The 20,656-nt window shown below is 36.8% G+C and overlaps 1 protein-coding gene across 7 annotated transcripts in view; it reads left to right on the forward strand.

Moving 5' to 3' along the window:
- Positions 1–20,656, forward strand: part of COPG2 (coat protein complex I subunit gamma 2) — a 150,571-nt gene that overhangs the window by 47,461 nt on the left and 82,454 nt on the right. For 6 of the 7 annotated variants that reach the window (XM_054237697.2, XM_009003063.5, XM_078343749.1 and 3 more), the window contains 4 exons: positions 11,817–11,892; positions 13,580–13,672; positions 14,980–15,066; positions 16,091–16,248. In XM_054237697.2, the coding sequence (XP_054093672.1) occupies positions 11,817–11,892; positions 13,580–13,672; positions 14,980–15,066; positions 16,091–16,248 (414 nt within the window). Of the gene's footprint in view, positions 1–11,816; positions 11,893–13,579; positions 13,673–14,189; positions 14,261–14,979; positions 15,067–16,090; positions 16,249–20,656 lie in introns of those variants that run through there. The other variant, XM_035254714.3, reaches the window with a different exon arrangement.

Genomic DNA, 20,656 nt, shown 5'->3' on the forward strand with positions numbered 1-20,656 from the left:
AACCACAAAATTAGAGGTTCTTTTAACCCTTTCACTGTCAATAAAATACATACAGATCCCCCCAAAGCCCTGGATTTCCATAGGCAAAGAAAAGTGTGCCATTAAACTAAGAAACTTGAAAATACCCCAGTATTACTAAAAGTGAACCAAAAGAAAAGTCTATAATGATTACAGAAAACCAGGAAACAAAATTTCACACAAGTCAATCTTCCAACCTCCCAAACATGAAGCAGAAGAAAATAGTAAAGTTTTCACTCCAAACAGAAATGAATTTGCTCAAATTAGCAATTGCTGATGTGAAAAGCAATCTTGAATTTCACACACCCAAAAACAGGGAAAAATGAAAAAGAGTTCTTTGAACTCAGGGAGAATATGGAAGAAAAATTTAAAATTACCTCAGGAATGAAATGTAATATGAGATGCACAAGATAGAATAGATTCAAATGAAAATTTAGTAAAGGCCACTAAAGAAAGAACATCCAGGGCCAGGTGCGGTGGCTCAAGCCTGTAATCCCAGCACTTTGGGAGGCTGAGGCGGGTGGATCACCAGGTCAAGAGATCGAGACCATCCTGGCCAACACGGTGAAACCCCATCTCTACTAAAAATACAAAAAATTAGCTGGACAAGGTGGCATGTGCCTGTAATCCCAGCTACTCAGGAGGCTGAGGCAGGAGAATTGCCTGAGCCCAGGAGGCGGAGGTTGCGGTGAGCTGAGATCGCGCCATTGCACTCCAGCCTGGGTAACAAGAGCGAAACTCCGTCTCAAAAAACAAAAAAAAAAGAATATGTATCTCTTAGAGACAGAAGCAGTAAGTATAATATAATACATGTCTTTATTGATTATTACGATAGAGCAAAATCAGGTGTATCAGTTATAACAGTAACCATGAGTAGGCTTAATCCATATGCTAAAATAAAAAAATTTCAGTTCGGCTTACAAACAAAACAATACTGTATGCAAGAGACACACTTAAAGTCATACAGAGAGGCAGAAAACAAAGGGACAGACAAAATTTTAACGGGAAAATGGAAACAGAAACAAAGTAAAGTAGATGCCAGGTAAACTGGAACTCAAGGCTAAAAGCATTAAATGTGACTAAGAAGGACACTTTGTAATGATTAAAGCCACAATCCACAGCGGAAATATATTATTGGTATATATGAAGAGATAATACCACAATACAACCTTTATGAAGCAAAAACCATGGAGATGTAGAGAGATACAGCTAGAGACACATGAATAATATATTTTATTAGCTCACTTTTAGTACAAGAGAGATGAAGTAGATAAATAAATAGGGAATATGCAATCTAAGTAACCTAAAGTAGATCTTTTGCATATATGTCAAGTGCTTCACCTTTATAGTAGAGAATACATATTCTGAAGTACCCTGAGCACATTCAAAAAAATTCATTGTTAGATGACAAAGAAAATATCAATAATTCCCACAAAGTAGAAATATTATAAACCACATCTCTAATCACAGTACAGTAAAACTAGAATTTGTTGATAGAAAAAAAAAGAACCTTCCATCAAAATACTTTAAAATCTGTTATTTCTGGGTGAAAGAGGAAATGCAAACTTTTTTATTTTTATTTTTATTTTTAAGATGGGGTTTCACCATGATGGCCAGGCTGGTCTTGAACTCCTGACCTCAGGTGATCCCACCCACCTTGGCCTCCCAAAGTGCTAGGATTACAGGCATGAGCCACCACTCCTGGCTGGAAATGCAAACTTAAATAACAGAATTTTTGGAGAAAAAAGGCAAATCACCACATAAACTATAATCAGGATGACTGTAGTTAATGATTATTTATTATGTATTTTCAAATAGCTCATAGAGAGGATTTTGAATCTTTCCAATACAAAAAATAATAAATGTTTGAGGAAATAGATGTTAATTACCCTGATTTGATAACTATACATTGTATGTATCAAAACATCACTGTGTACCCATAAGTATATACAATTTTGTGTCAATTAAAAATAATTTAAAAGATCTATATGGTGAATTAAAACTGTGATCAAAGAAAAACTCATTGCAGTAAATACCTTTTATCAATGAAAAGAAAGAATAAAAAAGAATTAAATTCTTAGCTCAAAACAACTAAAGAACAACAAAGAAATTCAATATATAGCACATGATAGGAATTTATATAGATGAAAATAGATATTAATGAGGAAAAAATAGAAAAACATATCTAATTATTAAATCAAAATCCTGTTTTCAAAAAAATTAACAAAATAAACCATAAGCTAAGTTGGTGAAAAAAAAAGGAGAAAGCATAAATATGCAAAATAAATGACAAGGGGTAAATAATGATTGAAACAGAAGAAATGTAAAAATATAAGACAAATTTATAGTTTGTGAAATAAATTTGAAACCTAGGTGGAGTGGATAATTTCTTAGGCAAACACAGGTTTTCAAAAAAGACCCTATTTTTTTTAGGAAACAGTAGAGTCATTTCCACTAAGATCAGGAACCAAGGCAAGGATGCTCAGTATCTTCACTGCTATTCAGCATTTTAATAGAGATATTTAGCCATGCAGTTAGACAACAGAAACCAATTTTAAGCATAAAAATGAGTTAACAAAGAAGTAAAACTACCTGTTTTTAGATGATGTGATTGAATACCTAGGAACCCAAGATAATCAGTGATAAAATGAACTCAAATAATAGAAGAATTTAGTGGGATAGCACGATATCAAATTCATGTGTAATAATCAGTAGTCTTATTTCTCAAAAGAATATATACAAACAGCCAACAAACATTGAAAAATGTCCAGCATCTCTAATCATCTGGGAAAAGCAAATTAAAACCACAGTGAGATTACCACCTTATTTCTGCCAGAGTGGCCATAATTAAAAAGTCAAAAAACAATAGATGTTGTCGTAGATGTGGTCAAAAGGGAACACTTTGACACTTATGATGGGAATATAAATTAGTGCAACCATTACGGAAAACAGTATAGAGATTCTTTAAAGAACTGAAAGTAGACCTGCCATTCGACCCAGCAGTCCCACTCTACTAGGTATCTACCCAAAGGAAAAGAAGTCATCATATGAAAAAGACACATGCACATGCATGTTTATAGCACCACACTTCACAATTGCAAAGACATGGAACCAACTTAAGTGCCCATCAGTCAACAAGTGGATAAAACATGGTGTTATTATCCATACACCATGGAATATAGCCATAAAAAGGAACAAAAGAATGTCTTTTGCAGCAACTTGGCTGGAATTGGAGACCATTATTTTAAGTCAAATGACTTGAATGAAAAACCAAATATCATATGTTTTAACTTATAAGTGGGAGCTAAGCTACAAGGACACAAAGGCATAAGAATGACATAATGGACTTTGGGGACTCAGAAGGGGAAGGTTCACAGGGGGTGAGGGATAAAACACTACATATTGGGTATAGTGTGCACTGCTTGGGTGATGGGTACACTAAAATCTCAGAAATCACCACTAAAGAACTTATCCATGTAACCGAAAACCACCTGTACCCCAAAAACTATTGAAATTAAAAAAAAATTTTTTTAATCAATAGTTTTCATAGAAACAGCAGATAGAGGACATAATAGTAGACAGAACCCCATTTACAACAACAACCAAAAAGATTAAACACGTAGGAATAGATTTGATAATAAATGTACAAAACAGAAAAAATATTAAGCCCTTACTCTTGTCTGAATGTTTATGTCCCCAAAATATATATGTTGAATTTCTAACCTACAAGTTCATGGTATTGGGAAGTGAGGTTGGGGTGATTAGGTCACGAGGATGGAGCCTTTGGGATTGAGATTAGTGTCCTTATGAAAAGACTACAGAGAGCTAGCTAGTTTCTTCCACAGCAGGAAGAGATGCCATCTGAACCAGGAAACAGGACCTTGCCAGTCACCAGATTTGCCAGTATCTTGATCTGGAACTTCCTAGACTCCAGAATTGTGAGAAATAAATGTTTATTGTTTATAAGCAACCTAGTCTATAGTATTTTGTTTTAGCAGCCCAAATAGACTAAAATACTCCTGAAAGACTCAAAGTATACTTAAACAAATGTTAAGACACCTTGTTTTTTGAAAAAAAAATTTTTTTCTTTGAGATGGGGTCTCATTATGTTGCCCAGGCTGTCCTCAAACTCCTGGGCTCAAGCAGTCCTCCCACCTCAGCCATCTGAGTAGCTGGGACTGTTAAGCATGCACCACCATGCCCAAAGTTATTGTCTGTTTCTTAATAGGCCAACTCAACATTATAAAAGTTTTACTCCTCCCTGAACTAATTTATAAATTCAGTGGAATCCCAGTGAAAATACCAACAGACCATATTATGGAGTAAGGCAAGTTGGTGCTAAAGTTCATGTGGAAAAAATAATATAAAAATAGCTGGGAAATCACTGAAAAAGGAAAACTGAGGAATGGGGTGGGAGGGGGGAAGCTAGCCCTACTAGTCAGTAAATCTAAGACCTGTACGATTTAAACAGTGTGGTACTGGCACATGAACAGACTGATAGACCGTAGAATAAAATTGCATGGTGAGTCTGTAATGTGGTCACCTTGGTCAGACTGATCTGTGTTTTTCAGAGACACAAATAGAAAGTACAGACTTAAACCCAAATACATAGGGAAATTTAGTGTAGTGGCATACTGTTTAATAAGGTGGCATCTCTAGTCATTGGGGTAAACATGTACCTTTTAATATATGATGCTAGAACAATTAAATAACCACTTGGAAAAAGATAAAATTAGATTTATATTTCCTATCATACATATGAGTAAACTCCATATCAATAAGGCATATAAATTTTTTTTAAATAAAATCATGCGTGTAATAGAAGAAAAGATGGGTGTATTCCCCTTTAACCTTAGTGTAGAGAAAAGCTCTGTTAATTATGACTAAAATTTTAGAGGCAATAAAAGAAAAGGTTGATAAATTTTACTACTTAAAAAAATTTTAATTACATGTCAAAACCAATATAAAATGTAAAATGAGCAAGGGGTTTGTAATAGGTCCAAGTTGTGGTACAAACAGCTATATTTAGTTATTGTAATGGAATCCCATATGACCTTACCATTTTATTTTATTTATTTTTATTTTAATATTTATTTTATTGATTTTATTGCAAAAGCAGTGTGGCAGTGGAGTCACGACTATGAGATCCAACAGTTTTACTATATTATGTTTTACCCGGGAGACATATTGAGTGCTCAGCTCAGCTAAGGTACTAGGTTGGGGAATTTTCCTCTGGGATGCAGCCTGTGCATTAGATTGATGGCCTGTGTATGGTGCTGTTACCAATAAATACAATATGTAGGTCCAGGAATCAAGAGATAGAAATAGGATGGGCCCCTCTCACCCTCACACACAGTAACCCACTTATAGAATCTGCATCTGCTATGGTTTTAATGTTTCTGTCCTGTCAATTCATGCTGAAACTTAATTCCATAGCAGTAGTATTAAAAGTTAAGGCCTTCAGGAGATTGAGTACATCGTAAAGGCTCTGCCCTCATGAATGGGGTTAATGCCCTTATAAAAGAGGCTTTGGAGAGCTGCCTTCCTCTCTTCTGCCACTTGAGGACGCCTAGATGGCATCATCTGTGAGGAATGGGACCTGTGCCAGATACCAAATTTGCTGGCTCCTTGATCTTGAACTTCCCAGCCTCCAGAACTATGAGCAAATACATTTCTGTTCTTTATAAATTACCCAGTTCAAGGTGTTTTGTGATAACAGCTGGAATGGACCAAGACAGCATCCCATCTGCACCCTAAATGTGGATTAGAGACCCTAGTTCCTGGGACCAGTGTTGTTCAGGAGTGAAAGGACAGAAACATTTAACTCATTAGCTCTTGATTCTGGTTGGTTGAAGATTATCTTTAGCACAGAAATACCCCCACACTTCTGGATTATATATGTCTGAGTGACACCTTGGCTCCCACAGGTAGCTGACACTCCCATGTCAGAGAAGCCAGGGCCACAAACTGAGCCAGTTTGCATATTTGGAATAATGATCACTGTTAGGTCACTTTGGATTCTTCATTCTATTGAAGGTAAGGAAGGGTGCTACTATCCTCCTAGAGGCCATTGATCTTGATTCCTATCAGGAATGGTGTATAATGGTGCAGAAAGGACTCTGTCTAGATTTCATGGTATTCACTTGAGTATATTTTGATGCTTTCTTGCCTCTGACAGTGGTGGTAGGGATAGAGAACAACCAGTGATTCAATCAGGGTACATCCAACACAGGGCTCACATCCTTTAGAATAAAGGTTTGAGTCAACTGTTCGATAAATAGCCAAAACTAGATGAAGTGCTAGCTAGCAGGGAGGGAAATGTGGAATGGGTGGTTATAGGAAGGAGGTGATTAATTATGTCCTTGGAATTAGTTGTAGCAGCAAGGATTGTACCATGTTCCTCTCACCTTCCTTTAGTCTTTTGTAGAAATAGTGACTGCTAATGTCTTGAAGCCTCCATGATCAATTAGACTTAATGGAGGACATGAACAAATTTGAGGGGTGGAAAGGGTAGACTGTATTGGACGCTTCTTTTGAGCCACTTCACATGGTCTCAGGCCTTTGATTCCAGCTGTGGCATGATGAGCAATTCTGTGTGGGGCTCAGCTCACTTGCATTGTTATTGCCTTATTTCAAGTTTGCACTGAGTGTTTTTTTGCCTGCTCAGATTCACTTTCAGTTCACATGTGTACTCCCCAGAAGTATGAGGGAGTTAATACTCTGGGGTTAACATTCAGCAAGGGGCTAACAGTGGTTCTGAGATGTATTTCATAAGGCTCCTCAGAAGATTGCTCATTAAGTAACCAATTGCCAACACCAGTTGCCCACTCAAAAAAAGGTCTTTATATTGTTTTTACATCCTTCCCTGTTCATTTCCCTGTTATTCACTTCTTCCTCTGAACACCTTCCCAAATAAAGTCTCTTTATGTAAGCCTTTGTTGTCAGGACAGTTAAAGTATGACAGAGGTATAGAACCTGGGTTGGCAAACTGTGGTCCTTGGCCAAAACCATGTAAATGAAGTGTTTTTGTTTTTTGTTTCTAATATGAGATGGAATGTCACTCTGTCTCCCAGGCTGGAGTGCAGTGGCATGATCTTGGCTCACTGCAACCTCCACCTCCTGGGTTCCAGTGATTCTCTTGCCTCAGCCTCCCAAGTAGCTGGAGTTACAGGTGCACATCACCACGCCCAGCTAACTTTTTGTATTTTTAGTAGAGACAGTGTTTTACCATGTTGGCCAGGCTGGTCTTGAGCTCCTGATCTCAAGTGATCTGCCCGCCTTGACCTCCCAAAATGCTGGGATTACAGGCATGAGCCACCATGCCTGGCCATAAATAAAGTTTTATTGGAACACAGGCACACCTATTTCTTACTGTATTGTGTATAACTGCCATTGTGCTATAGCTACAGAATTGAGTAGTTGTGAGGAGATCATATAACCTGTAAAGTCTAAAATATTTACAAACACTTTTTCAGAATAAGTATGCCATTCCTGTGCATTAATTTCCCAGTGCTGTTGTAATAAGTTACCACAAACTTAGTAACCTAACGAATCTGGTGGTTTAAAACAACACAAATTCTTTTACAGCTCTGTAGACCAGAAGTTTAAAATCAGTTTCACCGGGCTAACATCAGAGTACAGGCAGAACTGGTTCCTTTTGTAAGCTCTAGGGGAAAATCTATTTTCTTGCCTTTTCTAGCTTCCTAAGGCTATATGCATTTCTAGAATCCTAACTCCCCCTCCCATCATTCCAGTCTCTTGATTCGTTGTCACATATACTTCCTGTGTCAAGTTTCCCTCTGCCTTGCTATTATGGGGACACTTGTGATTACATTTAGGGCTCACCCAAATAATTAAATTTACTCTCCCCATCTCAGTGTCTTTAACTTAATCACATCTGCAAAGTACCTTTTGCCACATAAGGTACATTTACAGGTTCTAGGGAATAGGACTGTGATGTCTTTGGGGTCCATTATTTAGTTTACCCCAGGCTTCTGTCTGGTCCCTAAGGATTTATATTCATCCTACATGCAAAATACATTCACCATATTATAATCATCTTCCAAGATCTAAACCAATTGCATGAATTCAGGTCCAAAGTCTCATTAAGTATCATAGCTCAATTGGAAGAACTCAGGTCCAAAATCTCTTTAAATATCATAGCTCAAAAGTCCGAAGTCTCATCACCTAATCATCTAACTCCAGTAGAGGTGAGTTTCTGGGTATGATTCATCCTGAGACAGAATTCTTCTCTTTGTTTATGGACCTGTGAAACTAGAAAACAAGTTATATGCCCTTGAAATACTGTGGTGGGGTAGGCATAGAATAACAATTATATACATTCCCATTTGGAAAAGGAGACAATGGGAGGAAAGAAAGGAGTCACTAGCACCAGACAATTTTTAAATGTAATCAAGTGGACTTTTAGGTTTCAAGAGTTGGAAATAACCCCTGTGACACCCAGCTCCACTCTATGAGCCAGAGGATTGTGTAGGTATTGTGTATGGCTGCTTTTATGCTACAGCAACCAAATTGAGTGGTTGTGGGGTGGTCACATAGCCTGCAAAGCCTGAAATTTTTACTAGATTGTTCCCTGTCAGAATGTATGCTTGTTGAGGGCAGGAATCTTTGTCTCTTTTGCTTACTAAAGTATTCTAAATGTCTGGAGCAGTGTCTGATATATAATAGACACTCATTGAAATGCTGAACTAAAAGAAAAAGATTAAAGCCGTTAATAGAGATGAGGGGGCAAAACTTTTGACATTGCTGAAGTGGTAACCCTATTTATAGATAAAGAAAACATTAAAAATGAGAAGAACTTTTAAAAACATATCTACATATTAAAATAGCATACTGTATTCCAACAAAAAAATTGTAACAGAATAACTAACACCAAGATGCATCTTGGTTAACTTGTACCGTGGAGAGAAACAAATAATTTTTAAGGCTTCTGGCAGAAAAAGCTAGTCATTTAAAAGTGAGAAAAACCAAGTCTGACTTCAGCCATTCATGGCAGTTTTCAGTGTCAGAAAAGAATGGGGACAGTGTCTGCAAAGTTTTAAGAAAAAGAACATGTGATACCAGAAAAATACAGCTAAGCGAATTGTCATTCAAGTACAGGGACAACAGGCAGACTTCCACACTGGAAAGAATTCAGGGACCATAACACTTAGGAGCGTTTCTTCAAAAGTAAAATTAAACGTTGAAGGTATATTAATCCAAAAGTTAAAAGAGTGAATTCTGTAATACAAGGGTTACAGGAAATGAATTAGCAGTGAACATTCAATTTATTCAGTAATAGAAGTAAGGTTAAACTACTGTAGGAACTGTGAGTCAAGATATAAATCCATGATAATACAAAAAAATGCAAAAATTTAGAGATACACAGGAGAGCAGATGAGAGAGGAGAAAGCTTATGTGCATTATTTATTTATTTTATTTTGCTTTTGTAGCTTAACTATTTTATCTGAAGTTTTGTGACAGCCATAAAAAGAACTAAATTAGAGTGTAAATCTCCGAGATTTCAGAAAGAAAACACATTCGCTTAGGAAAACAAAACACATTCTTACATCTGTATTGTACAATAAGATAGCTATTAGAAACATATGGCTGTTATAGTGAACATTAATTGAAGTTACCTAAAATTAAAAATTCAGTTCATTAGTCATACCAGGTATATTTCAAGGGCTTGTTAGTCACATGTAGCTTGTGGCTACTATATTGAATGACGTGGAACATTTTCCATCATTGCAGAAAGTTCTGTTGGATAACACTGTCTTATAGGAAACAAAGGAAATATTAAAAATTGAGATGTAACACAAATTTACAGAATTAACACCGAACATTGCTTTTTAAAAGAAATACAGATTAGTTTAAAATACAACTAACTGTATGCTACTTATTGTGATGTATATAAAACAAGGTGAAGCACAATTTGAATGTAAAAGGATGGGTGAAAACAAACTACTGAAAGGCTTGGGTGAAGGTATTAATGTTAGAAAATTGAATTAAATGCAAAAAGTTTTGAATGAGACAGAAATGAGGTACTTTATAAATATCCAAAATGAGGAGAAACTGTCATGAATTACTTATTAATTAATGTAGCATCAAAGTACATAAGCCAAAAATCACAAAAAATATAAATAGGAACAAAATAGTATCAGCCCTTGTTATAAGAAAGAAGGAAAACCTAAGGGTGTAAAGGATACGAATAATGTACTTGATACAGATTAATGACTACTTATGAAAACCTTACCTTTATAATAGCAAAGTCACCTTTACAAATGTTCATTGAGCACACAAATTATTCAATATTCAGCCCCTGAAAACTCCTTAATTCCAGAAAGTAGAAATAGAGACTTATTCTGTCATTACAATGCAATCAGATGATACATTTATTTTTGAGAAAAAACTGAACAGGTAGTACCCAGATATGTCAAAATGGAAAAATAAGAAAAACCTCAACTTTTGGGCCAGCGTATAAGTGAAAATTGAAATTACAGAATATTTTAAAATCTGATGTCGAAAACCTATTATTTCAAATGAAGCTATGCTCAGAGGAAAATTCATAGCCCTTGGCACTTAAATTACTGAATATTCAGCTAGCTCGTAGAATTTATTGGAAATCCGGAAAACCAAGCTTGCATCTGACAGAACCAGAAAGAGTGCATCAGGGAAAAATGCCCACGCTACAAAACGTTTTAAGTGCAGGGCACTTCTAAGCAAAATGTCTTTTTTTTTTTACATGGGGTCTTACTCTGTCACCCAGGCTGGAGTGCAGTGCCACCATCTCAGCTTACTACAACCTCTGCCTCCCAGGCTCAAGCAGTCCTCTTACCTCAGCCTCCCAAGTAGCTGGGACTACAGGCATATGGCATATGCCACCACGCCAGGCTAATTTTTGTATTTTTTTGTAAAGATGGGATTTTGCCATGTTTCCCAGGTTGGTCTTGAACTCCTGGGCTCAAGTGATCCTCCCACCTTGACCTCCCAAAGTGCTGGGATTACAAGCATGAGCCACCGCACCTGGCCAAATTACTTTTCTAATTGGAAAAAGAAAAAAATTGAAGGACTATCAGTCAAAACTCTTTCCTCTTGGTGTCCTAATGGAGTCAGAGTTGCAAGTAATTTTGGATTATGTGAAAGGAGTTGAGGAAGTGAAGAGATTGACAGTCAGTTTAAGGGGTAGTATAAATGTATGAGGCACAAAAGAAGGGAGGGTAAAAGGTTAAAAACCACTTTAAAGCCTGGACATGGAATTTTGTAGCTCAGTTCACACCTCTGCCTGTTTTTGAAGCTCAGCAGAAAGATCTGAAGCCATTGATAATTTTAGAAAGCTACGCCAAGGAGAGGTACGTCATGAGTTAATTATTCTTGTTGATTTCTTTTCAAAAGTTGTGTCTAGTCTGATGGAATTTTAGGATTAGGGCATATGTCAGACTACTAGGGCTCTTTATTCCATTGTCCTTAGTTTATTTTTTATGCCAGTTATCAGTATCTAAAATTATGGGGAAGGGGTTGTTTTGTTTATGTGATAATCTTTCTTCCTCCTAGAATGTAAGTTCCATGAAGGCAAAGGACTTTCGCCTTTTGCTAATTTTGCTCATTGCTATATTGTTGAGTTAGAACAGTCTTCTACACAGTAGTCTTAGCACGTATACAAAGAATATGCTCCCTAAATATTTGTTGAATCAGTAGCTGCATTAAGATAATTATGGGACAATTGGAAATTGGCTAGGGGTGAACTCCGTGGCAGAGATTTTAATTGATCTTATGTTAACCAATTTGATTTTTCTTAGTCTGACTAAGGACATGACTGGAAAAGAAGATGTATACCGAGGCCCAGCCATCAGGGCTCTCTGCAGAATCACTGATGTAAGTTCTCTGTTTCACTGAGTTATCAAATGGAACACTCTGCTTATCTGTGAGTGGCCATGTAGACTGAGTAGGATTTCCTAGATTGACTTTGTGAATCTTCAGTATAAGAGAAACATGATCACCAGAAAGGATTTTGTGGCTCCGGGCTTTCTTTTTTCTTCAGATTTTTTTCCTTTCATGTATTTATGTTAGTCCATTTTCTCACTTTATTTGCCCTCTTGAACTGTTGTGGTGAGGGTACGTTGCTTGCAGGAAACAAAAACCCATTCAAATTTATCTTAAAAGAAAAAGCTTTATTATAGGACACAAATCTCTCAGAATTTGAGGTAAAGCTTACAACTAGACCAGTGCAAGAAATTGGGCAGCTTTAAGAATTCAACAGCAAATTTTTTTTTCTTTTTTTGAGTCGAAGTCTTGCTCTTTTGCCCAGGCTGGAGTGCAGTGATGCAATCTTGGCTCACTGCAACCTCCGCCTCCCAGGTTCAAGTGATTCTCCTGCCTCAGCCTTCCAAGTACTGGGATTACAGGCACCCACACCACACCTGGCTAATTTTTGTATTTTTAGTAGAGATGGGGTTTCACTATATTGGCCAGGCCATTTACTGTGGTGATCCATCATGTATGAGACACAGGCCCTCTCGTACAAATATTTAAGAGTGATAATCTGACTAGCCAGCAATAGGCCAGTAGCTTGTATCCACTTGTGTCTGAGTCAGGTGTTTAATGTTGATCCAGTTCATTGTATCTGGAGAGATGAGGTCATGTAATATGTTAGGCTGTCTCTTCTCTTTCTGAAAACTCTGAGAAGGAAGCGCAGGCCAGGCATTACCAAGCAAATTGAGTAATAACTATATACTCATGCTTGGTTATATTTTAGGTGTATGTTTGTAACCTTCTCAAGTTTTAAAAGTTGAGCAGGACCACATTATACATTTGGTAAATCTGGATCTTAAAAGGAGTAATAGAAATGCTTTAATATTTTTTGCTGCACTGTTGTTTTCTTGTGGTTGTTTTTATTTATTTTTAGCATTAAATTGGTAGCAGCATGAGACTTGACCATGCTAGTGCTAGCAATAAAACTCTTTTTTTCATTTGAATATTGCTCTTAGTCTTTTTACTCATCTTTGTCGCCACCACCTCCCCAGTGCTTTTTCCCATTTAAAAAGAACAGTATTTCCAGAGGATTTCACGCTGAGGGCTCACTATAGTAATATACTATACATTTAATTCTTTATGTATCTAAGATAATCAGATATTACCTTTGATTTCTAGGACTCTGGGATCTATGTGTAATATGTGCCCTTCACATAGAGGAATCTTCATAACTTCAAAAGCAGGCTCCATCTGCCTATAGGAATTTCTTTATAACATACCTGATTGGTTCAGCCTCTACTTGTGTATTTCTTCCAAACAGAGATTCTGCATTTTGAGACAGTTTATTTCATCATTGAACAGTTACTCTTCTTTACATATAATCTTAAATATTCTTTCCTAAAGCTTCAACTTAGTTGTTTCGGTTCTACCCTTTGGGATATTATTACTACATTATCCTTTTAGTGCATTCTAAATGAAATTGCACAGAAACAAATACATGATTAGTTTTTGAAAATTATTTTGAAGCATTAATAGTAATTTGCATAAAAATGTTTTTCCTCAACAATTTTTTCTTTTTGAATGTTATTAGGGAACAATGTTGCAAGCCATCGAAAGATATATGAAGCAGGCCATTGTGGATAAAGTTTCCAGTGTATCCAGTTCAGCACTGGTATCTTCCCTAGTAAGTGAGCTAGCAGCTTCCTAGTTCTTATGGATGGTACAGTTTCTAGTTGCAAAAATAAAGTATCTCTATGATTCTCTCACAAATGAGACAGTTAAAAATATGTATACACCTCTATTACTTTATCCAAGTTTGTTTTATCTAGAGAAGGGGTTCCCACCCCAGGGCTTCAGCCAGTCCTGTTCAGTGGCCTGTTAGGAACTGGGCTGTACAGCAGGAGGTGAGCGGCAGGCAAGTGAGCATTAATTACTGCCTGAGCTCTGCCCCCATCAGATCAGCAGCAGCATTAGATTCTCATAGGAGTGCAAGCTCTATTGTGAGCTGTGCATGTGAGGGATCTAGAATGCCAACTTCATATGAGAATGTAACCGATGCCTGATGATCTGAGGTGGAATGGTTTCATCCCAAAACTATCCCTCCTCCCTCTGCCAGTGGAAAAATTGTCTTTCATAAAACCAATCCCTGGTACTAAAAAGGTTGGAGGTTGCTGATCTAGAGGATCATTGAAGAATTAAAAACATAAAATTGTCATATGTTTGAAAGGTTTTAGAAATTTGAAAGTTATGTTGTACACATAATAAAAGCGGGGTAAGTGTGGGGTATGGGACAGGGAAGAAACCTAGGGCCCTTTTATTTAAAATCTTCTTTATGACTTGCCTTTATGACTTCCACTACTTGTCTCTTTGTCCTCTGCTTTTTCTGGTGCCCTTTGTCCTCTGCTTTTTCTGGTGCCCTTTGTCTATGTGTATCCTTCAAAATTTCCTGCCCCACCTCTGAATTTTCTGCGAGGAAGTAGTCTTTTCTTTAGTAATTTTTTTCTTTCAGTTTTTCAACAGAACACAGTTTATACATTAAAACCTATCACATTGCATTTGATTAATGTCAGTTACATATGTGTGAATGTGTAAGACATCTAAATCACAAGAGTTTCTGATTCTGGAAGATAATTGGTTGAGTTTCATAGCAGAGAATATATTAATACTCTTTTTCTTTCTTCCAGGGGAGTTTCCTAGAAGTAAAGCTTGTAATGATAACGTTATTTAAGCACCATCCTCATCCTGTTCTTCCTCTTTCATTACTTCCTTTTACACACCTCTATATACTCACCTTTGTAAAGGGTATAGAAGAAAATACTTATGATTTATCAGTTGCCCTAGCAATAGAGACACAAAATATACTTATAAGAGCTACATAGTTTTCTTTCTCCTGGGAAATGTCTGTTACTGATTTTTCAAAAAAACTAACTCATGTTTCTAAGTTTCTAGTGACCATGCATTATTTATTTTCATTTTTTTCCCTGTATTTAGCACATGATGAAGATAAGCTATGATGTGGTTAAGCGCTGGATCAATGAAGCCCAAGAAGCTGCATCGAGTGATAATATTATGGTCCAGGTACTGTCATTTAATCATATTAGCTTATGTCTCAGGATCAGCATTCTTTAAACCTGTTATTTTAGGGGCAGTATTTTGAGCATTAACTAAAGGAAAATTAAGCCGCTACTAGTATGTATATGAAGTAGGAATCTCACTAATTATGATTACTGCCCCTCAAGTGTTTCATAGAAGCTAGATGATGCTTTGTAGGAATATTTGGGAAAGATTGTTAAATTCAGTAGTAGATTGAGATGATCATTGCAATCTTTTAATTGAAAAATAATTTGTGTAAGAAGATACTCAACTCCAAGTTCTGAGGCCTTAATTATAGACATTATAAAAATAGTAAGGAGCAGCTTTTACTTAATGAAACTTTGAAACCCTTTTGTCAAAAAGAGTTTCTTTTGACATTTATTAGGTTATTCTTTATTAAGAGGAACAAGGTTAAATTCTTAGACGGAAATTTTACGTAAAGTACCCCATTTTATTTGAGAGGGTGTTTATGCTCTCTTGATGTTTCTAACTTCTATGGTAGCATAGTCAGTTATAGGAAACAGAGTAATCGTTTTTCCCTTGGGAAGCACTCTTGTTCTCTTGACTCTGATCATGTGTTTTTATAGAAAGCGTCAAGATAATGACACTCTTATAGCCTGCTTTAGAAAATTAATCCTTTAATTACTAAAGTGGCCACAGATGATGTAAAGCCACTCATAGAGACAGATAACACCGGTAAAGCCTTGGACCTGTGAGCGTGTGTACTGAGGTTGTGTGAGCCAGTGTTGAACCTGCTAGTACCATCTTCAGATTATATGTCACCTCCTTTATACGTGTCCAGTCTGAATTTACAACTTCTAAATTAGAAACTGTTATCCTTTTTGTCTTGCCTGTGTTTAGTTCAGTGTGAAGAAGATATTCTATTTGTGTACATTTGACTTGGGTATTTTAAAAAAGTCTTTAATTTAGTTCCATGTGATTTTATTTTTGTGTAAATATTTTGTCATCTTTCTAATCCATGTGCTACCTTCTTCTTCATGTTCTTTAGTACCATGCATTGGGAGTCCTGTATCACCTGAGAAAGAATGATCGACTTGCTGTTTCCAAGATGTTGAATAAGTTTACTAAATCTGGTCTCAAGTCACAGTTTGCTTACTGCATGCTGATCCGAATTGCCAGTCGCTTACTAAAAGAAACTGAGGATGGGTAGGTGTATTCTCCTAAACTTGAGTTATTTCTATTTGCAAGTTAATATACCTTAGAGTTTGTTTCCTTCATGAATATTTTTTGGGCAGTGCTGACTTTATTGATGAATTCGATGTTTTTTAATTTAAAACAATTATAGAATTTCAAGTAACATTTTTTTGCCTTAATATATGCTCTTGTATGTGTACTTTATTAATAGCACATTAACAGACTGATATTGAACAAAAAATATGCATTTATCAGAAGATATGTAGATAATTAAATATGAAAGTTGGAAGGGACATTAAGAATTACTCCATCTATCCCTTTTATTTTTATAAAAGAGAATGTTGAAGTACTATATTTAGTAATTTGCCCAAGATCATTCTGCAAGTCTGAGGCACATATGACTTACCAAGTATACTTTAGGAGCATTTTGAAAGCTAGGAAAGAGCAGGAAAGGAAGAGATCGTTTGAGGTATATAATCTGGGGGTGGATCTAGGGAGCAAAAAAGACCCCTTTCCCAGCCTGAAAGGTTTACAGCTGAATTCCAAAACAAAGATTTCTTATGTGGCCTGGGAAACTGAGATGTCACACAGAGAAAGTTCTCTAGAATCTGCCTCCACTATCAAAGTCCTACTGAAAGGGGAAGCCTGTTCTGTTTCTCAGATCATTTGTAAACAGCAGATAACTGAATCTAATTAAAGCTGCAGCAAAGTCCTGACCCAGATCAATTATTAGCTGCTAAAAATGAAAAAGGACCTGCACTTTTCTAATGGTAAGTATTATTTGCATCAGTCTCTACTGCACCTTTACAGGCAGTGTCTGGCAAACAGTCAAAAAAGACAGAGGGACATGCGACCCATAAACAAAAAGAAGAAAAGCAGTCAGTAGAAGCCAACTTACAGATGACCCAAATATAGAAATCAGAAAGCGGTGACTTTAGAAATTAGTAGGCAGTGACTTTTAAACAACTTTTGTAAAGTGAACACTAAAGCCATTTTGTAAAGTGAACTTTTGTAACTTTTTTAAGTTAACATCTTTCCACTAAAGAGTAGAAAAGATGGACAAAATGTGTAAATGGGTAAGGAATGTAATAGATACATAGAAACTAGAAAAAAAAATCTTGAACCAAAAAATACAATGTCAAAAATAAAAATTATTTGAAGCACTTAATAGCAGATTGGACACAGTGAAAAAAAGAGAACTTGAAGACAAGTCAGTAGAAATTGTCCAAACTGAAGCATAGGGAGAAAAATAAAGAAATAAAAGAATAGAACATCAGAATCCTAGGGAATATATCGAAAAGTCAGATACTTGTGTAACAGGTCTCAGAAGGAAAGGAAACAGAATGGAGCAGAAGTAAATCTTTGAAGAGATGATGGATATATTAGTCCGTTTTTATTCTGCGGATAAAGCAATACCCAAGACTGGGCAATTTACAAAAGAACGAGGTTTAATGGACTTAACTGTTCCATGTGGTTGGGGAAGCCTTATAATCATGGCAGAAGGCAAGCAGGAGCAAGTCATCTCTTACATGGATGGCAGAAAGCAAAGAGAGACAGAGCTTGTGCAGGGAAACTCCCATTTTTAAACCCATCAGATCTCTTGAGACTTATTCACTGTCATGAGGACAGCATGGGAAAGATCTGCTCCCATGATTCAGTTGATATTTGTGTGGGGACACAGCCAAACCATATCAATGGATGAGAATTTTCCAAAGTGAATGAAAGGGGCCAGATGTGGTGGCTCATGGGTGTAATCCTAGCACTTTGAGAGGCTGAGGCAGGTGGCTCACTTAAGCTCAGGAGTTTGAGACCAGCCTTGGCAACATGGCAAAACCCCATCTCTACCAGAAAAAAATACAAAAATTAGCCAGGCATGGTGGTGCAGGCCTGTGGCCCCAGCTACTTGGGAGGCTGAAGTGGGAGGATCGGTTGAGCATGAGTGACTGGGAGGCAGAGGTTACAGTGAGTTGAGATGACACCACTGCTCTCCAGCCTGGGTGACAGAGTGAGACCCCTCATCTCAAAAAACAATAACAACAAACCTAAAATGAATCCAAGATGGTCAGTGACACTCAAGTAGGACAAATAAAGCCATACGTAATCATAACCTAGTCATCTGTATCACAAGTAAAAAGTTGAAAACAAAAAGAAAAAGAATGAAAGAAAAGCTTGAAAGTTGCTTTTTTTTTTTTTTTTTAAACAGCACATTAGATTCATTAGATTCAGGGAAACAAAAATAAGAATGGTTGATTTCTCATTAGAAAAATCAGAGGAAAATGGACATCTCAAAATTGTTGAAACAAATAACTGTCAATCTAGAGTTCTATACTCTAAAAATATCCTTCCAAATGAAGGTGAAATTAAGACATTTTCAAGCAGGAAAAAACAAAAACCAAAACCTGAAAGGATTGGTGTCCAGCATACCTACATCATAAAGATGCTAAAAGAAGTTTTTCCAGCTAAAAAGAAATGATAGTAGATGAATGCCTGTATCTTCAGGAGGAATGAAGAACAACAGAAAGGGTAAATATGTAGGTAAATTAAAAGGTAAATATGTAGGTAAATTGTAAATATATACAGTTTTTACTGAAACCAGCAGCATATTGTGGGGCCTATACATATGTAGAAGTGAAATATATGAAAATAGTAGTATAAAGGGCATAAGGGAGAAAAACAGACATTTGTAAAGTTTTTATAACATTCACGAAGTAGTTTGTTATTTGATGATATACTGTGATAAGGATGAATGTTATAATCTCTTGAGGATGAATATTATAATCAACAAAAAAATCTTTATAAAACATATAGATCTTAAATGTCAACAGAGAAGATAAAATGGAATATTTAAAAATATTCAGTTGAGCTTCCTCCTTCCAGTAATGGTGTAGTTTGGCCAGCTTAATCCTCCTGCACATAATGATTGTTATTAGTACAAAGATATCCCTCCCCTAAATGAAGAAAACCCATAACAATTTGAAAATACTGGGGAGTGGTGAAAAGCAAGCAAAAACTGGAGGGAAGCAGTTGACAAAAGCTATACTGGGTGAAATTTGTGTGTTTGTGGCTGTTCTCTTGAGGGCATTCTACAATTCCTCAGTGTAGGATGAAAGAAAGCTACAGTTTTTCCCAGACAGAGTGGTCAAAATAGTTTGAGGTTGGAAGAGTAACTGAAAACTTGGAGTGGATATCCTGGAAAGGAGGGAGCTGTAAAAGGAATGAGTCTCAAAATCAGTTTTGTTTTTTTTTTTGAGACAGAGTTTCGTTCTTGTTACCCAGGCTGGAGTGCAATGGCGCAATCTTGACTCACCACAACCTCCGCCTCCTGGGTTCAGGCAATTCTCCTGCCTCAGCCTCCTGAGTAGCTGGGATTACAGGCACGCGCCACCATGCCCAGCTAATTTTTTGTATTTTTAGTAGAGATGGGGTTTCACCATGTTGACCAGGATGGTCTCGATCTCTTGACCTCGTGATCTACCTGCCTCGGCCTCCCAAGTGCTGGGATTACAGGCTTGAGCCACCGTGCCCGGCCCAAAATCAGTTTTAAACTCTGCAAAAATCACTGGCTAATCACTGAACTGTGTACATGGAGGAGAATAGGAAACCTGCCAAAAGTAGTAGTTGTAAGATGTAAGATGAAAAAACTGAGAGGAGAATTCAGCTGCAACTCACTATGGAGGAAATAAAGTTTGGCATTTGATCCCAGCCAAACTCCCTAAGTTCTAGAGTCTTTACAATATATCATTATAATGTTTAATAGATTGTAAAATTACCGGAAGTGCAAAGGATTTGGAAAATATGACTAGTGGCCAAGAGAAAAAGCAATCAATAGAAACTGACCCTGGTATGATCAGACATTGAAATTAGCAGACAAAAATTTTGAAGCATCTATTATAAATTTGTCCTTGACTTTATTTATTTATTATTTAAGACAGAGTCTCTCACTCTGTTGCAGAGCCTAGAGTGCAGTGGTGTGATGTTGGCTCACTGCAACCTCTGCCTTCCAGGTTCAAGTGATCCTCTCACCTCAGCCTCCTAAGTAGCTGGGACTACAGGCATGCACTACCACACCTGGCTAATTTTTTGACTTTTTGTAGAGATGGGGTTTTGCCATTTTGCTCAAGCTGGTCTCAAATTCCTGAGCTCAAGAAATCTACCCACCTCAGCCTCGCTAAGTGCTGGTATTATAGGTGTGCACCATCACACCCAGCCTTATCCATAACTATAATGGAAAATAGTTATCATGAATGAACAGGGGAAATGGAAACTGCAAAAAGAGCTAAGTTGAAATTCTAGAACTTAAAAGTACTGTGTCAGGGCTCAACCAGAAAAGCAGAACCTGGAGGATATAAGTATGTAGAGATTTGCTTATTTATTACGTAATTTGAGGGCCGACTAAGCAAATGTAAAATTCAAAGGACAG

The sequence above is a fragment of the Callithrix jacchus genome, chromosome 11 (genome assembly GCF_049354715.1).
Source record: "Callithrix jacchus isolate 240 chromosome 11, calJac240_pri, whole genome shotgun sequence".
Taxonomy (NCBI): Eukaryota; Metazoa; Chordata; class Mammalia; order Primates; family Cebidae; genus Callithrix; species Callithrix jacchus.